Raw genomic sequence first — 21,524 nt, 5'->3', positions numbered from 1 at the left:
GTCACACAGCAACGTGGCCCTCAGCTCCCCAGTTACTGTACTGGTAAGTTTGTTCAAACCATTCAAAAATGGTTTACTGAGCACCTGGGGGTGTCAGGGCCTGTTCCCTAATCTCTCTGGGCTTCATTTCCTCATTTATAAAACGGAGTTAATCGTAATTCTTCAAATATTTTTATGAAGACGAGCCTTAATAATGCATGTGAGGATGCGTGTGTTGTCAGCACCGTGCTGACTCAAATGTCAACTTCTTTTTTTTTTTTTAACCCTTTTACTTCAAAGGACAGGGACACAGGGGCTGGTATGCTGTTTCAGTCCTCGCTTTTCTCTGATACCCCTCAATCTTGAGGGGAACAGGTGTTGGACAAGAAATGGAGTCAAGTTTTTTGTTGTTGTTGTTGTTTGGGGTTTTTTGGCCGTGCTGTGCAGCACGCGGGATCTTAGTTCCCCAGCCAGGGATCGAACCCGTGCCCGCTGCAGTGGAAGCGCGGAGTCTCAACCTCTGGACCACCAGGGAGGTCCCCCGTTAACTTCTACTATTACCAGCCAGGTCTGGACCAGACCTTGGGTCTCCTGTTGGATGCTTCTTCATCCATGTTTCTGAGTCCATTCATTCATTGGATAATGATTCAGGGGTCAGTCCTCAGAGTCCCCCAGCCGCAATTCTGTAGCAGTATCCACAGTTGGTTCAGGTGCCCCAGGGGCCAAACCGCCCCGTTCTTTCCACCTGAGGCTTGGTTCTCAAAGCCCCTGGGGTGTGGCTGATCTCTCTGAACCTGGAGCTCTCTTTCCTTCCCTTCCTCCCCCGCCCCTTCCTTTATATCAGAGGGTGAGGCCTTTGATTCCACGGGGTGCCTCTCTCCGCGCCTTCCCTCCTGGGCTGACCTTGCCACGGAAGCCTCCGAGTAGGTCCCAGTACCAGAGTTTCACCCCGACATTCTTTCCCATTCCTGGGATAACCTGCACTCTCCAAGTCACCTTCAAAAATTTCCATGACCTCGGATGGCCCTGCCACACCTTTCTAACTGACTCGGGCTTGGGCTGCTGCCTGGGTTAAAAGGACCAACAAGTAAACACAGACTCTTCTTTTAATAAAAAGAATCCCTTGTGTTTCTCTAGAAACTTGGAGGAGCAGAGCCCTTGGTAGCTCCTGGTCACTTTGGTTCCCCACTGCCCCTTGGAGGCAGAAGCGGGGGGCCTGGGGGAGAGGACCCTTCAGCAGCGCGGCACGTCTTCCTGGCAGAAACAAGAGTGGAGGTGGCGGAGTGTGGGGAGGGAAGGCCAGCAAGGATTCTGGATAGAGCACGCATCGGTCTGTCTCCTGGCAGCAGATAAACAGCCCGCGAGAGGGACAGGGTAGAGCAGAGAGTAGCTGCTCTTTAGCAGGGCAGGGAGGTGGGAAGGGCAGTGACCTGCCGTGGTGAGCAGTCGCTTCTGGGTCTCCCTTGAGGGGACCGCTCGGATCCGGAGGTGAGCGCCCAAGTGAGGGTCCCTCCGGTGGCCACTTCTGCCACCAGAACCCCGCCTGCTCTCAGGACAGAGGTTCAAGAACCAGGGTCCCCTCGAAGGCCGCTCCTGTCCCGACCTGGCCTTGTGCCCCACCCTCCTCTGCCCTCCCAATCAGATGCCCGGAGTTAGCAGGCTCCCATGTTTACCCAGAGGCAATCGATCACGCTGGCACAGCTACGAGCACACAGCTGGCCCAGGGAAGACCATGCAGTTACCGGGCCACACCTGCCCTTTGACCTCCTGTTACCCCCGACAGCCTTTGATCCCTTCTGGCCTGGAGGCCGGAGGCTGGGCAGGTGACACCCACTGACACTGAGCAGCCGGGCAGAAGGGCCAGCGGGGACGGCAGCTGACTGTGAAGATCAGAAGAGACTTGGAATAAGAGTCCCCGAGCTTGGGTTTCAATCCCAATCTGGTCCTGAATGGTCTCAGGCAAGTCACTTCACCTGTCAAGGCCTGGATTTTTCCATCTGCAAAATGGGCAAACTAAGAACAAACTGCTCCCTGTTTGTTCTCAGAGCTGTGAGAGCAAAGTGTAACTTCAGGTGTAAATATCAAGAATTTGGGAGGAAAATCAATAGTCTGACACTATTCGACAGCATTCCAGCAATAATGACAGGTTAGGATGGAGAAAGCGGGGGTGACGGGTGTCCTTGGGGCTGCCCAGCTCATTCCTTCTTGTCCCCGCAGGCCGCGCCTCTCCTGCCGTCCTGCCCACTCCCCTCTGTGGCCTCCCAGCCCGTCCATGGCTGCAGACGACGGAAAAGTGGCAGTCCCCAAGGATGGGCCTTCTGTGGTCTCCTGGGTCCCTGAGGAGGGAGAGAAGTTGGACCAGGAAGGCAAGGACCAGGTGAAGGATCGGGGCCAGTGGAGCAACAAGATGGAGTTCGTGCTGTCCGTGGCCGGGGAGATCATCGGGCTGGGCAACGTCTGGAGGTTTCCCTACCTCTGCTACAAAAACGGGGGAGGTGAGTTCACTCTGAGGTGGGGAGAGCAGTGCCCACCTGGGCACCTCCTGCCTGGGCAGTGGAGGGAGGCTGGCAGGGAGCTTGACTCCAGCATCCCCCCGCTGTGAAATGGGGACGCTTCCTCACGGTGAGCTCCTCGCAGCTCACACTCTGGCCACCCTTGCCAGGCACCATGCTCGATACAAAGCACAACACACTCCGGGTTACACTCCAGCAAAGAGCAGCAGACCACAGACAGATACGTCCACTGTGGTCTGTCACATGGTGGGGAGTGGACGGGCCAGAAGCAGAGCAGGGAGGAGGGGCGGGGAGGGGCGTGAGATGGGAAGCGAGGGGACCAGGAAAGGGTCCGTCCGGGAGGTGGCCTTTGAGCCCAGACTTGAAGGAGGTGAAGGAGCCAGTCTCAAGGATGCAGTTCAAGTGAAGAACATTCCAAACACAGGGAACGGCAAGGGGACAATGACAGGCGGGAGAGGAGCCAGAGGTCGGGGCTCAGCCCCTCCGGGCCCTGCTCTAGTGACATGGGAGCCACTGAGGAATGTTGATCAAAGAAATGACATTATCTTGTCTATGATTTTTTTCTTTTTTTTTCTTTTTTTTTTTTTTTGCAATACGCGGGCCTCTCACTGTTGTGGCCTCTCCCGTCGTGGAGCACGGGCTCCGGACGCGCAGGCTCAGCGGCCATGGCTCACGGGCGCAGCCGCTCCACGGCACGTGGGATCCCCCCGGACCAGGGCACGAACCCGTGTCCCCTGCATCGGCAGGCGGACTCTCAACCACTGCGCCACCAAGGAAGCCCTATGATTTTTTTTTTTAATTCAAGAAACAATTTTATATTTTTCAGCACTGGTAGTAAAAATGAGCAGGGGCACGGTGGGGAGGGATCAGAGTCACCTTTGTAAGTGTACAATTAAGTGGTTTTAGTATGTTCACAGACTCGTGCAACCATTACCACGACTGATTCTAGAAAATTTCCATCACCCCCAGAGAAGCCCTGTACCTGTTAGAAGTCACCCCCAAGCCCTCTCTCCACCAGCCCTGGGCAACCACTCATCTACTTCCTGTGGCTGTGGATTTAACCTATTTGGAATGTTTCACATAAATGGAAGAATTCATTTAGATGAGTTTATGTGTGACTGGCCAGATTCATTTTTGCCCTTTGAAAATAACTGTATTCCTCTTGTGGAAATGATATATGTGGATATTAGAAACATTCCAGAAAGGTAAAAAAGAAGGAACATTCCTGTTTAAAAATAACCAGTTTAGAAAATCCTTCTAAACACTGTTTCTATTTAATTTGACAAATATTTAGTGAACATCTACCACGTGTCTTGCTCTCTGTTTTATTTATTTATTTTAAAAAAATTATTTATGTATTTTATTTTCGGCTGCGTTGGGTCTTCGTTGCCGTACGCGGGCTTTCTCTAGTTGCAGCGAGCAGGGGTTACTCTTCGTTGCGGTGCGCGGGCTTCTCATTGCGGTGGCTTCTCTCGTTGCGGAGCACGGGCTCTAGGCGCGTGGGCTTCAGTAGTTGCAGCATGTGGGCTCAGTAGTTGTGGCTCGCAGGCCCTAGAGCACAGGTTCAGTAGTTGTGGTGCACACGGGCTTAGTTGCTCCGCGGCATGTGGGATTTTCCCGGACCAGGGCTCGAACCCGTGTCCCCTGCATTGGCAGGCGGATTCTTAACCACCGCGCCACCAGGGAAGCCCCTTTTATTCATTTATTTGATGTGGACCATTTTTTAAAAGTCTTTATTGAATTTGTTACAATATTGCTTCTTTTATTTTACGTTTTGTTTTTTGGCCACATGTGGGATCTTAGTTCCCTGACCAGGGATCGAACCTGCACCCCCTGCATTGGAAGGCAAAGTGTTAACCACTGACCACCAGGGAAGTCCCTTGCTCTCTGTTTTAAAACTTATAGTTCTTACTGCAAATTGCCTAAACCGATGACTCCAAAGAAATAGAAATGGGACTTCCCAGGCAGGCCAGGGCTGGGGTGAGAACTAACGCTGGGGGAGGACGTGGTGGCTTATTCTTGCCCCGGCCGCAGTGTCACGGACATACAGGTGGCTATGACCAAAGATGATCTCGTCAGAGCCCTTGTTCCACAGAGGAGGACAGGGGCCCAGAGACCTCAACCACTTGCCTGGGACCACGGAGCTGGTTGGCAGCAGTAGGCCTGGGCAGACTCACCAATCCGTCTTTGCTCTCACATGTTGCTATTGGGAGGGCAGATGGTACAAGAGTTTGGGAGGGCAATTTGGAAATGCCGGTCAAAGACCTTAAAAATGTTCATCCCTGGGACTTCCCTGGAGGTCCAGTGGTTAGGACTCTGTGGCGCTTCCACTGCCATGGGCCCGGGTTCCATCCCTGGCCGGGGAACTAAGATCCCGCATGCCTCGTGGCATGGCCAAAAAAAAAAAAAAGTTTATTCTGAAAAGGTGGAAACAACCCGAACGTCCATCAGTGGATGAATGGATAAACAAAATGTGACCTATAGTGACACTGGGTAGTTATTTAGCCTTGGAAAGGAAGGAAATTCTGATACATGCTGCAACACGGATGAAACTTGAAGACATTATGCTAAATAAGTCAGTCATGAAAGAATAAATACTGTAGGATTCCATGAGGTGCCTAGAATGATCAAGTTTGTAGAGACAGAAAGAGGAAGGGTGGGTGCCGGGGCTGGGGGAGGGGGAGGGGAGTGAGTGTTGAAAGGGGACAGAGTTTCAGTTTGGGAGGATGAGAAAACTCTAGAGACGGACGGCGGTGATGGTTGCACAACAGTGTGAATGAACTGAAAGCTGCTGAGCTGTGCACTTAAAAATGGTTAAAATAGTAAAAGTTATGTTACGTACATTTTATGACAGAAAAAGCAAAAAAAAAAAAGGTCCATTTCTCTTGCCCTCTGACTCAGCAGTTCCTCTGCTGGAAGTTTAAACTAAGGAGCAGAGTAGACAAGTGCACGAGAATGTGGGCAATGGTCCTCACCGCAGCAGGCTAGCAGAGGTGCGGCCTTGTCTGCAGGGGGCCCAGCTCAGACCAGAGCCTGAGGGAGGGGAAATGCCCTCTGAAAACGATTACAGGGAAAATCGTTTTCCCAAGGTGTTTTTGTTTGTTGGTTTCTCTCAAAAACGTAACAAACTCGATGATTTAATAAGCATATCAAATTATACAGAACACGTTTTCGGTTCCAAAAAGAATAAATGGACTAGATCTGTGAAGCACACTGAGAAAATACATAGGGCATATATTAGGGTCTCCATCTCCATTATCATTCACTTCCCTTCGAAGGTCTTTCCTATGCCGGGTGGGGCGCGGACTGGAAACTTTCCGCCGGGCCCTGCTCACAGACAGGAGGAAGCTGCTGTCTTGGGCCCCTGGGGGCTGCGGGGGGCGGCTGAGGGGTTGGCTGCCAGCTCAGCCCCCTTCCCCCTCCTCGGCAGGAGCCTTCTTCTTCCCCTACTTCATCTTCTTCTTCACCTGCGGCATCCCAGTGTTCTTTCTGGAAGTGGCGTTGGGCCAGTACACCAGCCAGGGCAGCGTCACAGCCTGGAGGAAGATCTGCCCCCTCCTCCAGGGTGAGTGCGTTCCAGCCACACACACACCACCCCCCCCCCCCAACCCCGGCCATCACCCTCCCTGCTTCCTTCATCCACCCTGTGCTGAGGGCTGCAGAGGAGCTAGGACGTGTCATCAGGCTTCCTGGGGCCCGAAGCTTCTAGAACCTGGGTGGAAGCAGTCTCCAGGAAGGACGATACAAAATTATAACTGGGCACAACATGAGGTGCAGAGTCTTGGGAGGAGTCCTTGCCAGTGAGGAACCCTGAAGCTGAGTCTTCACAGCTTCGCAGGAAACGTGCTCCCGAGCGCGTGGCCTGGTCCCAGACACGCCTCCGCGGGGTATAATCATGGTGATGACGGTGATGAGGTGCCAGGGCTCACGTCAGCACGTCACACGCGTTTGCGTCCTCACCTAGCCCTCCAGGAGCGTCTGCGTTACCCTCGTAAGATGAGAAAATGAGGCCATTCGCTAACGCAGGTCTCCGTGGGTTTGTGCTGTGTCCTGGGTTAGGGACTAAGCTGGTCCCAGCCCCCGCCCTCCCTCTGGGGCTCTGCTGGCACTGATGTGAGCAGTGGGGATGTCCTCTTCCACCCTCTGTTCAGCTGATGGCGCCCTGGCGGCCAGTGGGAAACCCAGGGGCCTTCTGGTCCCCGAGCGGCTCCTCGCAGGGTTGCGGGGGAGGGAGGACTCTGCCTCGGACGCCAGGCCCTAAGGGGCCGGGCCCGGGACAGGCCTGTCTGGGGGCCGCCAAGCCTCCGCTGGACGGCGTGGACGTGGTGGAAGCACGCTGGCTCCTGAGCAGACGGGGAGCCTGACCAGGGGCTGGGCGGCGGGGCATGGCTCGTCTGGTGCTTACCCCTCTTGGGGCGTCAGATGGTTTTGTGGGGTCCTTGGGGGTCCATGTGGTGATTTGGGGGGTCCCTGTGGGGTCTCTGGGATGATTTCCTCGGATCCTTGGGGGTCCGTGTGGGCTGTGTGTGGTCCACGTGGAGTCTGTCCTCGGCTTGCTCCCTGGGGTCCACGGCCCCACCGAGGCTGCCCGGGTCCTTGCCTGATGCCCACACACGCGTGGGTTCCCTCCACCCTCCAGAGGCTCGGATGCCTAGTGAGACCCGAACTCAGGAACCTCCTGCCTCTGGCCTCGTGCCTCTGTTCCTCCCGTCCCTTGCGACTTCACAAGTGATGCTGATTGTCACAGAAAAACTAGAAAAACCAGAGAAAGAAAAGAACTTTTAAAAGTGAACTGAAATCTGTCACCCAGAGACCCACCTGTTAACCTCTGGACGATGCTCCTTCCGGAGATTCTCTCATGAAAAAACAAATGTGTTCAGATGTACATCATAAAACTGGGAGAATGCCTAGGGCGGTGCTCTGTCACCTGCTTTTCTTACTTAGAAAGATAAGGAGTAAAGGGCCTCTCAGGCCCGTGAATGAGCCCCGCGGGGTCTCTGTGGCCCCTGTCCTTCCAGCACGGTGGGCGGCCCCCAGGCTGACGCTGGTCTCTGGGACCCCCTTGTTACTTCCCTCCCCCCGCAAGGCATTGGCCTGGCGTCTGTGGTCATCGAGGCCTATCTGAACGTCTACTACATCATCATCCTCTCCTGGGCCCTCTTCTACCTGTTCAGCTCCTTTACCTCCGAGCTGCCCTGGACTGCCTGCACCCACTCCTGGAACACAGGTACTTGTCGTGTCCGCCCTGGGATGGGGCAGCTGGGGCCGGGCGAACAGTGATGGAGCTCCTGGCGGAACAGCCCCCAAGCCGAGCTGGGCGGGCACAGGTGGCCACTCTGCTGGCCGACCCCGTGTGGGATCTCCAACCAGCCGCCAGGACAGCCGACAACCCGGTGGGACAGTGGGTGACAAGCGGCTGCCAGGCGCTAACACCCCCCAACGTCCACCCACCGAGCCAGTGTTCACTGCGGGCCTACTGTGTGCCAGACCTTCAAGACCCGGCGGTGGGCCCGGTTGATCCGGCCCAGCCCGCACCAGGGACAGTCAAGCGCTGGGAACAGACGAGCGGACAGAACAGTGGCAGATTTCGACGGGTGACCATGGAAGGACGGGAAGGGGCCTGCATGGGGACCACTCCCGGCGGGGCCGTCCCGCGAGCCCATCCCCCCATCGCTGGGGAGTGAGGTGCACACGTGGGCATGGGGGCCTGGCCTGAGGTCTGGACAGGGTCAGAGGTGGCTGGCAGCATGGCCAGAGGAGCAGCCAGCTTCACCAGGACGAGAGCAGTGTGAGGCGCACAGGGACGGGGGCTGGTCACCCGAGCCACCCGAGCCGGGACTCCTGATGCTGGAAAGCGGGGGCTCCAGATGAAGCTCTGGGGACCGGGAATGCGAAGCCAGAGGGGGGTGGACGGGGTGTGAGGGCGCCTCTGCCCGCCTGGCCCGCTGCTGACGCCCCTCTTGTCCCCTGCAGAGCACTGCATGGACTTCCCGAACCGCTCAGCAGCTGGCGCGGCGGCCCCGCCCGTGAACTTCACCTCCCCCGTCATGGAATTCTGGGAGTAGGTGCCCGGCCTGGAGGCCGCCTCCCGGGGGCCCCAGGCGGAGGGAATTTGGATGTCTGGGGCCCGGGACTGGGGGTGCAGGTGTACACCTCTCTGTGCATGCTTTCCAGCACTCACGTCACTAGGAGATGAGGGACCCTCCACACCTACCGTCCACACCCTCACGCTCGCCCCGCATCCACCTGTGTCCACCTGGACTCACGCGCGCGTCCACGTGACTTGCATCGCACACATGCCTTCTTACAGTCACCCACCCGCACCCACACGCCCGCCTGCACGTAGACAGCCACGGCCGACGGCCAGCGCGAGCTGGGAATAGTCTGCGCCAGCTCCGTGTGCCCTGATGTCCTGGTGGTGGCTTGAAATTGGCCGACGTGGGAGTATTTACACCACAGGAACTGGCAAATTTCTACACTCACGCCTGCACCCTCCACACGAGCACTTGCACCCCAGCGTCCACACGTGTCCACCCTTGCGCTTATACAAGTCTACCCGCCCTCACACTTACCTTGGCCCACAGGTACTCACCGACACTCTCCCCGGGGCGCCCTCCCGGCATCCACGCCGCCCTCATGCCCACCGACCCCGGCACACACGTGTTCCCATCACCCCAGTCACTCTTCAGATGCTGACGCCCATCCAGCCCCTCTGTCTGCTTCCCGAGCACCTGCTCATCAACTGCCCGTATGGGTCTCTGCTCCCCACGGGCTCGAGCTCGCTCGGACGCTTACTGCCCTCACTCTCTGTCTCTATCTCTCTGACAACAGAGAAAGCTGAATGAGTTAGACAGATATCTATGGGATTACGTGGCCGTCTAATGGCCAGGGGCTTAGAGACCACAGGTGGGAACGTGCTGGCCATGGGGCAGGGGAGGGGTGGGGGCAGGGAGGCGTGGACTCTGAGACCCATGGGGTCAGCTCTGAGGATGAGGACACCTGATGGCGCAGGCCACTGTCCCCTCGGCCTCACCTGGTTGTGTGTCTCCCCGTCCGCAGGAGACGTGTTCTGGGCATCAGCTCCGGCATCCACGACCTGGGGGCCCTGCGCTGGGAGCTGGCCCTGTGCCTCCTGCTTGCCTGGGTCGTCTGCTACTTCTGCATCTGGAAGGGGGTCAAGTCCACGGGCAAGGTAAGGGGTCCTGGCTCTGGGACCACTCTCTGTGGCCCCCAGGGTCCATGGGGACACACATGGCACGCCTCTGGAGACCTGAAAGAGAAAGCAGTGAAAGGGAGAGGCCTGCTGAGAACAGGGGACGTCGCGGGAAGGCAGGGTTTAGCTCAACACAAGGGAAGGCTTTCTTTTTCGGTATGACTTTCAAAGGCCTGTTTACGTAAGTGACGTGCAGAGCAAAATAAGAACCATGAAAGTCCCAGTGTCAGAGCTGAGCCACCAGCGGGCTGGAGGGGTGTCTGCTCATCCCTGTCAGCGTTTTGCTGGTCGGCTTCTAGCTTCCTTTATACGCATGTGTGTGTGTTGTGTGAATATCACACAATCAGGATCACACACTCGTACGACGTGCTTGTCTCGTTTAACAACACACCAAGACCACGTCTAGGATGAAGTGGCAAACAGAACAGTCTTTGAGGTGGCGGGTTTCCAACCTCTGAAGGAGCTCAGGCTGAGGGTGGACACAGTGGCCTGTTGTGTGTACGGAGTTCACACTGGAGCATCATTTCCAACCCAGGGAGTCTGACATTGGTGCTCCACGCTTGTTACCGCCGGGAACAGACAGGGCCCCACCTTGCCTGATTAGCCCCTCCCAAAGCAGCCTCCCCCTTCCACGGATTGTTGTAATAATGATAACATAAAAATAGTAGTAATAACGACACGGACAGTGCCGCCCTCCTGGGGAAGGGGCAGAGTGGAGCCCCCCGTGTGTCTCCCGTCCCCCAGAGCTCAGGCCAATGCTGCTCCCCCAGCCTTAAGCCTGGAAAAGTTCAGTCTAAATTTCCCCACTGATCACTGTACAAACCTGCTCACCTTCCCCCTGGGCAAGGGAGTCCCACCCTCTTCAATGGGGCAAGGGGCGGGCGAACAGCCGGGATAAGGGATTAAGAGAGACCAGAATCTGGATTCAAAAAGAGTTCTTGAGGGCTTCCCTGGTGGCGCAGTGGTTGAGAGTCCACCTGCCGATGCAGGGGACACAGGTTCGTGCCCCGGTCCAGGAAGATCCCACATGCCGCGGAGCGGCTGGGCCCATGAGCCATGGCCGCTGAGCCTGCGCGTCCGGAGCCTGTGCTCCGCAACGGGAGAGGCCACAACAGTGAGAGGCCCGCGTACCGCAAAAGAAAAAAAAAAAAGAGTTCTTGAAATGTTACGGGTGGAAACTCATACCCCTCCCTGTCCTTCCTCCTGTCCCTTTGCCTCGCTGATGTGTGTCTTATCCTCTGCTGGGGAGCCCCAGACACCCCAGAATGTGTAAAGGAAGGGGTGGGAAGTTTCCTGTGCTCACCCCTCCTCCGAGGCGGCTCGCGCTGCCTGGGGAAGGGTGACCTTGGTCTTCTCCCCTGCAGGTTGTCTACTTCACAGCCACGTTCCCCTACCTGATGCTGGTCATCCTACTGATCCGGGGCATCACCCTGCCCGGAGCCTACGAGGGCATCATCTACTATCTAAAACCAGATTTGCTTCGGCTCAAGGACCCCCAGGTAGGAACCTCACTGGGGACTGTTTCCCCAGGCATCTCCCGCCCCAAACCAGATCTGGAGTTTTGAAAACCTTTGATTGCTTTTCGCTGTTTAGAGGCAATCTGTGCCCACTGGAGGCAAAAGTAGATAATAGAGAAGACAATTATGAAAAAGGAACTAAAAACCTTTCATAACCCCACCACTCAGCTATAACCTCTGTTAGCATTTTAGTATATTTCCTCCCAATATTTTTTTCTATCTGGTGTGTGTGTGTGTGTGTTTTCACGTAGTTGAGACAATTATTCGTGGAGATAAATATATTTTCACTTAAATTATAGTGTAAGCATCTTCCTTGTTATTAAACCCATTTGTAAATGTCATTTTATCATTTGCATAATGTTTCCTCCGTCCCCCATCCATCCGCTCACTCATCCAGCCAGGATGTACTGCGGTCCCATAAGTCCAGGTACCTCTCTAGAGCTGGTGTGGGCAGCGGGCGGACAGACCCGGACATATGACCTCTGGGCATCCACACCTAGGGCAGGTGTCGGCTTTACTCAGTTCTTCCCCGTTCCTGCACATTTAGGTCATGTATTTTTTTTTTTATGATTGTACAGACAGCTGCGAGGAACACCTTGTGTTTAAATCTCTGACCACATCTCTGATTATTTCCTGACAGTAGTCAGACGTAGAGGTGGGATTAAAGTCAGGGAGCACACGCACCTTTTAAGGCTCTTGACGTGTGCTGTGGACTTTGACCGCCCGCGTTGGTGGGTACCCTTCCTTCTGTGGCCCATGAGAGATTGAAGGAGAATTAATTTTGACCTTTGATAGGTAAAAGTAGTAGCATGTTGCCATTTTCATTTTTTTTTTTACTAGTGCGATGTGGGACATTTTGCCCCTCTGGACTTGTCTGAGCACATTCTTTGCCCCCCCCCCCCCCCCCCGTGGAGTCTTGGTGTCTTCTCTCTATATTTGAAGGCGTGGCCTCTGCCCACATGGCTGCCTGGGGGCACCTGCAGGTTGAGGGCGGCCAGGTCCTCAGCTCCGCCCTGCAGACAGGCCTCCTTCTCTGGTTCACCGTCTGTGGTGAACCAACTAGAAGTTACAGTCACGCGCACCAACGTGGTGCGTGCTCAGTGCCCAGGGGAAGAGGATGCGTTAGTGGGCGTAGGCTGTAACGTGGGCTCTGCGGGGACGGAGGGGCCGCTGGTTGTGGAGGTGTGGGGCGGTCACTGCTCCAGGCCCTGGCGGGCTCCCCCCATCTTCCCACCGCTTCCTCGGGGTCTCCTGCAGGTGTGGATGGACGCAGGCACCCAGATCTTCTTCTCCTTCGCCATCTGCCAGGGGTGCCTGACGGCCCTGGGCAGCTACAACAAGTACCACAACAACTGCTACAGGTGAGCGGGGCGCAGGTCCTGGGAGGGGGCCTTCCTCCGTTGTGAGCAGGGGCCCGAAGCTGTGGTCCCCTTTCCAGACCTGGTCTTTCTCCCTCCCTTTCTTCTCTTCACCTTCTGGTACCTGGTCTTGGGCTCCTTTCCCCCACCTCCTTTCCTCTGTCCTCTTTACCGCTCACCGTCTTTGGATGTCCCCCCCACGATGGGTTTCTTTCTCCCTTTTCCTTCCCATTTTCTGCAGGGACAGCATCGCCCTCTGCTTCCTGAACAGCGCCACCAGCTTCGTGGCCGGGTTTGTGGTCTTCTCCATCCTGGGCTTCATGTCCCAGGAGCAGGGGGTGCCCATCTCTGAGGTGGCCGAGTCAGGTGGGCGCTGCTTTGCTGCCTGGGGCCGGGGAGGAGGGGCAGGGGACAGGAGGCCAGGGGTCCCAGAAGCTGCGTACTGTAGGAACCTTTCAACATCAGGCGGCCGTGCTAGGCACAGAGCAGAACCCCAAAACCAGGGGAGGGAGGAGGGAGGCGGGGACGGGTGGGAGGACGGACGCACGAGTGGAAAGCGTGCTCCCCAGAGCAGTAGAAGAGCCAGCCGGCCCTCGGGAACCAGCGCACGCACGCACGCAGGCGCGCGCACACGCAGGCGCGCACGCACGCAGGCGCACGCACGCAGGCACGCACGCAGGCGCGCGCACATGCGCGCGAACACCGGGGCGGGCTCCTGATGGCGTCTGTACCCGGCAGGCCCCGGTCTGGCCTTCATTGCCTTCCCCAAGGCTGTGAGCATGATGCCCCTGTCCCAGCTGTGGTCCTGCCTCTTCTTCATCATGCTCATCTTCCTCGGGCTGGACAGCCAGGTTCGCCCCCGCCCCCGCCCGCCCTGCGACCCCCTTACTAGCTTCTGCGTCCGCCGCCATAACCTCCCCGACCTCGCTGGCCCCCGACCGGACTTCCCAGCCCTGGCCCCGGCATCCGGGGCCTGTCCTTGAGGCTGGTCGGGGGACGCCCGGCCTCCTTTTCCGGGAGGGGCCACCTGCTTTGCTCCCCCAGGCCCGACCCTTCCGCGCGCAGATGTGGACGCGCCCTCCCAAACCTTCGGGCCGCCCAGCCCCGCCCAGCCAACCCTCGCGGCTGGCACCTTCCGTCGTGGAGACGAGGCTGAGGCAGGGTTGGCCTCACCCCGGTTCTGGCCCCATGCACTCTGTGGGCCAGCGTGGGGTTGGGGAGCGAGGAGGCAGCGGCCCCTCTTACCAGCCCCCTCCGGCCCACAGTTTGTCTGTGTGGAGTGCCTGGTGACAGCCTCCGTGGACATGTTCCCCAGGCAGCTCCGGAAGAGCGGGCGGCGGGAGCTCCTGATCCTTGCCATCGTGGTCCTGTGCTACCTGATCGGGCTCTTCCTGGTCACCGAGGTGAGTGGCGGGGGCGGCCTGCAGGCTGGCGACCCCCTGACACCCTCAGAGCCACATTCCCCTCGCCTGCCCGGCCCTTCACTGCGAGGTTGGAGGGACCACATGGCGGAAACTTCCTGTGTTGGTTCCCTCTCCTTTGGTTTCAGGTGACAGAAATCAAACAAGCTGGCTTAAGCAGGAAGGTGAATTTTTTTGGTTAGGAAACAGAAAAGTCTAGAGATGCTTCGGTTTCAGGCACGGTTGGATCCAGCAGCTCCAGTGGCATCCTCAGGGATGCTCCCCTCTATCTCCTGGCTTCCCTTTCCTCTGGTGATGTCATTCTTGGGCGGATTTCCCTCCTGGGATGTTACAGACAGCTCTGGGCAGCTTCAGGGTTCCCTTCTGCCACCAGCCAACCCCTGGGGGGATAGGGCTTTTTCCCTGAGAATTGGCCATTGCTCTTCTTTAGGCCTGGAGCAGGGAGGGGCGCACACTCAGAGTGAGGTGGCCGTAACTCGGCAACTTCCGGAAGGTGGGATGCTGGATAGACAGCACGGTGTATGTGCACCACAGTCCCCGGGGTCCTCGCAGATGTCAGAGATGTTGTCAGATGAGGGCAGGGAGGCTGGGAGTCAGGGACAGGCGGGGCAAACTCTTTTTGGCTGCAAGGGATGAATTCCCTGGACCGGGCAGGGTGGCCTCCCAGATGGGCTCCTGTCATCTCGTGTGGGCTGGGGCATGTCCCCTGCCCCCCGGCCGAGGTCTCACTCTGCCTCTTGCCCCACAGGGCGGGATGTACATCTTCCAGCTGTTTGATTATTACGCCTGCAGTGGCACGTGCCTGCTGTTCCTTTCCGTGTTTGAAGTGATCTGCATCGGCTGGGTGTACGGTAAGTGGGTGGGTGGGGGAGGCTTGGGGCCATGCGAAGGGCAGGATGTGCCCAGGGTGAGGACGGGCCCGCCGGTCTCTGCGGGTCTTTGTGCTGCTGTCCTGGTCCTTTTTACTTGAGGAGTTTAGCCGTTGCTGGGAACCCAGGTGTTTCTCATTACGGCAGTGGAGCTGGGCTAATGACCACGGAGTTCTTTGAAGAGTGAGAATGATTATAAATAACTGTGCACAGCTTTCTGGATGCAGAGGCTGTTGGAGGCCTTCTCCCGTGGGAATCCTAGTCAAAAGGGACCTCCAGGGCCACTTAGTCTGATCCTTCAGAGATTCCCACATGCGCTTTCAAAGTCATCACCCAGGCTTTGCTTGAACACTTCCATGGACAGGAAGCTCATCCCCGTGTTTTTGACGTAGCCTTTTCTGTTGTGGTGGTCGTGCATTTCTTTCTGATACTTTGGTGAATTCTGGCTTCCACTGACTCCCACCAACAGCCCCGCCCCCTCGGCACGGAGGAAGTCAGCCAGCGGTGCTGACCACATGGTATCCAGGCTGTTATCATTCCTGATGACGGCGGCGGCCTCGGGTGAGGTTAGAGGAGAAGCCTTTATGTTCCGAGCACTGCACTGCTGAGTGCCGAGTGCTGTCTCGTAATCTGCACCACAGCCCTTCACAGGGGAAACCGAGGCTCAGAGAGGTTGGGTCCCTTGCCTGTGCTCACACAGCAGGCAGGTGGAGGAGCCGTCATCATGCCGCAGGTCCCTCTGGCTCCACCGCACCAGCTGGGGGAACGGATTGTCAGTGTGCCAAAGCTCAGGGCAGAGAGGGTGCGTGGGTACCATGCAGCAGGGCCTCAGGACGAGCCCCGAATAGGAAGGGTTTTATCTTGCTACCCTAGGCCTTCCTCGTTGGCGTCCTTCCCACCCCACGTGTCTCCTACCTTTTTGCTCTGATTTCCCCACTGCTTTTCGACACTTGTTCTCAGAGAGGATCTGACAAACTCGATCACAGCGAGGTGTAAACGGCTGATAATATGTCACACCTACAGCAGCGGTATCTGCTTTTCACCTGGGGGGAGGTTAAGAAGCCAAAGGGTCGGCTGTCTAACGGTGGCATTTCGCAGTGTTCCTTTTGTGGTGGTGAGGGGGTGGCTAGAGGGCTCCCAGGCCTTTCCCAGTCAGTGGCTCTTTACTTCTTAGAAGGTGGAGCAAATGTGGAAACCTAAGGACATGAAACCAAGTGCGGGAGGCAGTGTTTCCATGGCCACAGCCCAGCCCCCTTCTGTGCTTCACTGGGAGCACAGAGGGGCCCCCTGGAGTCTGGGGTGCAGGTGCCGCCCCCACCCTACAGGGCTCAGCGCTGGGCTCGAGCATCATCGGCTCCCTTGGTGTTTTGCTATTTTTACTTGAAGCCGAGTTCACCTCTGCGACACAATAAGCGTGTGTATAGCCGCTGAGCCCCGTTTGGGCTCACGCCCTCGTCTGTGTTAGGACTGGGGTCTTCATCCGCAGACCTGAGAGCAGAGAGACACTGGGAGGCTAGGGGCTCTCGGTTGGTGGCCACCTCCCCGCCTCCAGTGTCACTCACGCGTCTAGATCCAGGTTCCCCACCACGAAGCAGGTGAGTCCTTCCCCGAGCCCACCCGCCGTCCCCTTCCTGTCCTCACATTCTCCCCCCACCCACCTGGTCAGGGGCCGACCGTTTCTATGACAACGTGGAGGACATGATTGGCTACCGGCCGTGGCCCCTAGTGAAGATCTCCTGGCTCTTCCTGACCCCGGGCCTTTGCCTGGTATGTGCCCTCCAGCACCACCACCCCCATCTCCTCCTGCCTCTAGCCATCTCGGGGCACGGGCAGAGTTCTGGGGCTCCTTCCCTCCTGCGCCTGCGCAGTTACCTGCAGGGGCTGCTTCGTGCCCTCTTATGTGCTGGTTCCCCGCCCCCCTTTTCTCACCCGTCTCTTTGCTTTACCAGCACTACCATCTGGTCTAGTTCCTGCTCCATCCCTCCCTCCCTCGCACCTCCGTCTGTCTGTCTGCCTGCGTGATTTCCCAGCTGTTGGTCTCCCCTCCCTGCCTCTGAGCCCGCGGTCTGTGACGCACTTGTAGAGGGAGCCTCTGCTCTCCATCTCTAGAGGCGCCAGTGTGTTGGTGTTTAACTGCTCCGTCCCGAGGAGAGGGTTTCCCGGGCTCCTCCTGCATCTGCGTCCTCCCGCTGTCTTTCTAGGCCACTTTCCTCTTCTCCTTGAGCAAGTACACACCTCTCAGATACAACAACGTCTACGTGTACCCGGCCTGGGGCTACTTCATCGGCTGGCTCCTGGCTGGCTCCTCCATGAGCTGCGTCCCACTCTTCGTCGTCGTCGCCCTCCTGAAGACCCAGGGTTCCTTCAGGAAGGTAGGGGCTGGGGAAGTGGCGCATCAAAGGAGGGCACCGAAGGGGCTGGACTCTGGGCAGGACACCACGGCCGGGCCAGCTCTGAGTGCCGGGCTGCCCTTCGGTCTAAGGGAATTTTAAGGAGAAGGACCTTTGAAGAAGGGCTTCATTTTCAGAAATGTTCAAGAGTCCTAGAGTCCTAGACCTTCAGCATCTGACCTCCAGCAGATCATCTGGGCAGGTTGACCAAGGGCAGCTGTCAAGGGGTTAAGGGGGAAAGTAAGTCACAAATAAGAACACAAGGTGCCAGACGCAGAGGGTCATAGAGCACAGATTCCTGCTCTTGGAAACTGGGACCAGCAGCCATGGTTCATCCACACAGGCTCCCGGCTTCTCTCCTCCTCTCAGCCCTGCCTGCGAACCATATGCAAAAGGCTCCCTGTTTAGGCTTCGGGACATGTCTTCCTGGAAGGGATAGAGCCAGTGTCCCACAAAGACATTACATTTGTGGAAATCTGTCTCGCCCACAAGTCACAGAAAACCCAACGTGCAATAAGCAGACGGGCTTGGTTTCTTCTTACATATGAAGAGGACCAGAGACGGGGGCTCCTGGCGTTTGGTCCAGCTGCTTAAAGAGGCCGTTAGGGACCAGACGCTTCCTCTATTCCTGGACTTCCATCCTGGGCATGTTGTCTTTTCATCATCATGCTTATCACCGCATGGTCACAAGAAGGTTGTCCTGATTCCAGTTATCACGTCTGCATTCAAAGCAAGAAGGAGGTGGCACCAGTAACAGCGGTAATCGTAGGACTGCTACTAGGAGGAACAATGATAGACACTTACTGAGCGTGTGATAATAGCAGCAGTAAGAACAGTAACAAGAACAAAATAGACGCTCGCTGATCACTTAACCCTGTGCCGGGCACTGTTCTCTGAGGTGCGTGCTGTCACCTTACAGACGAGTCACAGTGTGGTTCAGTGGGGTGCCTACGACCGCGCAGGCGTCAGTAACAGAGCCAGGACGGGAGCCAGGCGGTTCACACGCTCAGTCACACGTTACTGCCTCTTCTCGCTTCTCAAGCTCTGTGCCCTTTCACTCACTCACGCTGAGCTGTGTGCTGGGCCCTGGGGACACAGACACGAGGACACGTCTTTGCCTCTCTTGCCACCAGCACCACTGACTCCTCTTCTCCCCGCAGCGCCTGCGGCAGCTCGTCACCCCTGACCCCAGCCTGCCACAGCCCAAGCGACACCTGTGTCTGGACGGTGGCAGCAGCCAGGACTGCGGGCCCTCCCCAACGAAGGCGGGTCTCATGGCCGGGGAGAAGGAGACGCACTTGTAGGATGTGGCTGGAAACCAGGTGGCTACTGAGCCAGGAAGCTGGGTCAGGGCCCCCGTGCCCCCGGCGGACAGCCTTCACCTCTGCCCCCTCCTGCAGCCCTGCCGAGAAGCTCTGTGATGTCCGTGGGCATCCCCTCCCGGTGGGCTAGAGAGGGTGCCGCCGGAGCCTGCCTTGCCTGTTGGAACACCCCGTCTTATCTGTGAAGGAGGTGGTCTTTCCGGAGCCCACCGTCTGGTTAGAACAACTGCAGTGTGCAACAGCGGATCACCCACTGTAGGGAGGCTTCCTCTTAGCACTTAGGATCTCTGTGCCTGGGGAGGGTAGCGCCCCTAGAGATACACGCCATGTTGCATGTGACAACTGAACACCCCACGCTGGGTCCTGACGCTCCACTGGAGGGCTTCCTCACCTGGCTTAGTGTCCTGGAGCTCGCGGGAAGGAACCAGAGAAACGGCCACCGTTGTCTTGCATTTTCCCGGAGGCGGTGTCACAAGGTGTCCCCAGCTCCAGCCCTAGTTCCACGCCCGCCTTGCAGCGGTGTCCTTAACGCACAGAGCATTGGGGTGGTGGGGGCTCAGGAGGGCCCCCACACTTGGCAAATAGGCACGACCGTGGGCCTGCACCCAGGACAGACATGGCTAGTCGGCCGCACGTTCTGTCCCAGCTGATGCCCTCCAGAGACAGTGCCCCCGGCAGCTCCCGACCCCGACTTCATGGATGAGGAAACTGAGGAACCCAAGGGACAAAATGATTTTTCAAGTTCAAGAAGCTCCTCGGGGCCAGAGACATGACTAAAGCCGGGTGTCCTGCTCTCAGGCCGGTGTCCCTCCCACTGCCCTCTCCTGCCTTGTTAACAAGCACCCGTGGGTCACCTGCCGTGTGTGCCAGCCTCCTTTCTGTTCATTGTGGTTCTTGGGGTGGGAGGGAGAGAGTCCCCCTCGGGCGGGGGGGGATGTGAGCAGCCCGCCCAGACTGGCAGCCCTACCCTGGCAGCTCCTCCACTAGCCCATACCCCTCTGACCGGATTTCCTCCCTGGACTTTGGTCTTCGTCCCACTTTCCACTTCCCCTCCCCCAGGGTTTGCCTGGGCATCTGGGAGAGCCACCCCCTGACTCCCACGGAGAGAGGTGTGGGGTGCTTCTCTCCCCAGGCCCCTGCCAAACGGCGCCAGACCCTTCCCTGGCTGGGGAAGGCTTCCTGGAGGAGGCTCTGTGGTCTTGTGTTCCAACGGCAAGGTGGGGGGGGGGTCTGTGGGGGGTAGGCCACTTCTGGACAGTGTCCTGGGGAGAACCTGGGGTCTGGAAGAAGGGCCACCGCCTGCAGTGATGCGAAGGTAGGAAAAATCACTGCCTGGTGACTGGAGGAAAAATCTGTGGTCCAGCCAGGGTGAGCTCCAGCCTGACAGCCCCAGGCATCCTCAGATCATCCGCCATCCTTTGCCCAGATCTGCAAGGGCTTCTCAGCTTGTGAGAATAGGGACGCTGGCACCCTGGGCACAAGCAGACGTTCAGACCCCTGGGTTCTGGACATTCCCTTCTGCCTCGGACTGCTCGCGCACTGGTACTCACTTTTTTTTTTTTTTAAATTTATTATTTACTTATTTGTTCATTTTTGGCTGCGTTGGGACTTCGTTGCTGCGTGTGGGCTTTCTCCAGTTGTGGCGAGCAGGAGCTACTCTTCGTTGCGGTGCGTGGGCTTCTCACTGCGGTGGCTTCTCTTGTTGCAGAGCACAGGCTCTAGGCGCGCGGGCATCAGTAGTTGTGGCGCGTGGGCTCAGTTGTTGTGGCTCGCAGGCTCAGTAGTTGTGGCACACGGGCTTAGTTGCTCCGCAGCATGTGGGATCTTCCCAGACCAGGGCTCGAACCCGTGTCCCCTGCATTGGCAGGCGGATTCTTAACCACCACGCCACCAGGGAAGTCCCTGGTACTCACTTTTATTGGCGAGTCAGTGGGTAAAGAAGGAGGTCCAGCAGAAGGGGATGGAGAGGAAGTCTGCCCCAGCCAGATCGCCCTCATTTACCAAACTGGGGACCTGAGTGGGGCAGGCATGGTGCCCTCTGCTGCTGCCTAGTGGCATAAGGGAACAGTGCCGCCTCCCCAGCCCTGCCTCCCACCTCCTGAGCCCCTTCCCCAATGCCCTCGCTGGACAGATGGACAGACTGAGCGTTTCCCCCTCCGCGTGCAAGCTGTCACCTCCGGAAATGAAAGCTTCCTACACCCCCTCCCCTTGGCCCCGACGGGTGTGCCCAAGAGAGTCGGCTGCCTTTGGGGCAGCCCAGCTGCCAGGGACGTGGGGTGAGGGCCAGCAGGCTTCTCGGCCACCGGCCACCTGCCCCGAGTGCTGCGTGCCGAGCAGCCAGGGCGCCACGTCGCCTGCTACAGGCAGTCGGGCAGCTCTGTGCGTGGGTGGCGCACAGGCTCTCTCCAGCTCGCTGGGCCCCGGGCCTCATGTCTCTGAACACTGTTCACAGCCCCCCCCCCATAATTCACCTGCTCTCTCAGCGGCCCTGATCCCCACTTTACACTCACAGCCTCTCTGCTCTGGCATGGGGACTGCTGAAGGCCTGTGTCTGTAACATCCCTCCCTCTGACTGCTTTCCTGTCCTGGCACTCAGTACAGCCTCTGACCCGTGAGTCCAAAGGCGTCAGGATGGGTGGGTGTGGGCTCGAGGGAACAGAGCAAGGGAAGGGACTTCAGGCCACTGCACAGCTCATGGGAACCCGCTCGTATCAGGTCCATGGCATGGGCAGGGAGCAACTGTTTCAACTCTTTAAAGTGCCCAGAGCACTGATTCAGGGGTGTGAGGGTGTGTGTGTGCGCGTGCGCACGCGTGCGTGTACATGCTCGTGTGCATACAGAGCAAGTGCAGCTTATAACTTCGGGTGTTTTCGTCTCATCTCTGGCGCTGAGTTTTAAACTGATGGCCTGAGCGGGCAGCTGTGATGTTTGGCCAGTGCGGC

At 57.6% G+C, this 21,524-nt stretch overlaps 1 protein-coding gene across 1 annotated transcript; it reads left to right on the top strand.

Moving 5' to 3' along the window:
• Nucleotides 1–2,144: 2,144 nt before the first annotated feature.
• SLC6A12 (solute carrier family 6 member 12) lies at nt 2,145–21,145 on the top strand. The gene is made up of 14 exons (XM_079938410.1): nt 2,145–2,474; nt 5,923–6,057; nt 7,579–7,719; nt 8,466–8,553; nt 9,552–9,684; nt 11,070–11,204; nt 12,480–12,583; nt 12,822–12,946; nt 13,319–13,431; nt 13,846–13,983; nt 14,750–14,852; nt 16,537–16,637; nt 17,072–17,242; nt 18,421–21,145. Exons 1-14 carry the CDS (start codon nt 2,252–2,254, stop codon nt 18,562–18,564), a joined length of 1,854 nt encoding a protein of 617 aa, XP_079794536.1. The 5' UTR covers nt 2,145–2,251; the 3' UTR covers nt 18,565–21,145.
• The last annotated feature ends 379 nt before the right edge of the window (nt 21,146–21,524 follow it).

This window comes from Stenella coeruleoalba (genome assembly GCF_951394435.1).
Source record: "Stenella coeruleoalba genome assembly, chromosome: 11".
NCBI lineage: Eukaryota > Metazoa > Chordata > Mammalia > Artiodactyla > Delphinidae > Stenella > Stenella coeruleoalba.
Note: the sequence above shows the minus strand (reverse complement) of the source record. Positions and strands in the feature narration are given on the sequence as shown.

Excerpts from the sequence above, each read along its gene's own strand:
- SLC6A12 (XM_079938410.1), top strand. The coding sequence starts at position 2,252 with ATGGCTGCAGACGACGGAAAAGTGGCAGTCCCCAAGGATGGGCCTTCT. Across the intron at positions 12,584-12,821 it reads TACCACAACAACTGCTACAG|GGACAGCATCGCCCTCTGCT; the intron begins GTGAGCGGGGCG and ends CATTTTCTGCAG. Across the intron at positions 17,243-18,420 it reads CCCAGGGTTCCTTCAGGAAG|CGCCTGCGGCAGCTCGTCAC; the intron begins GTAGGGGCTGGG and ends TTCTCCCCGCAG.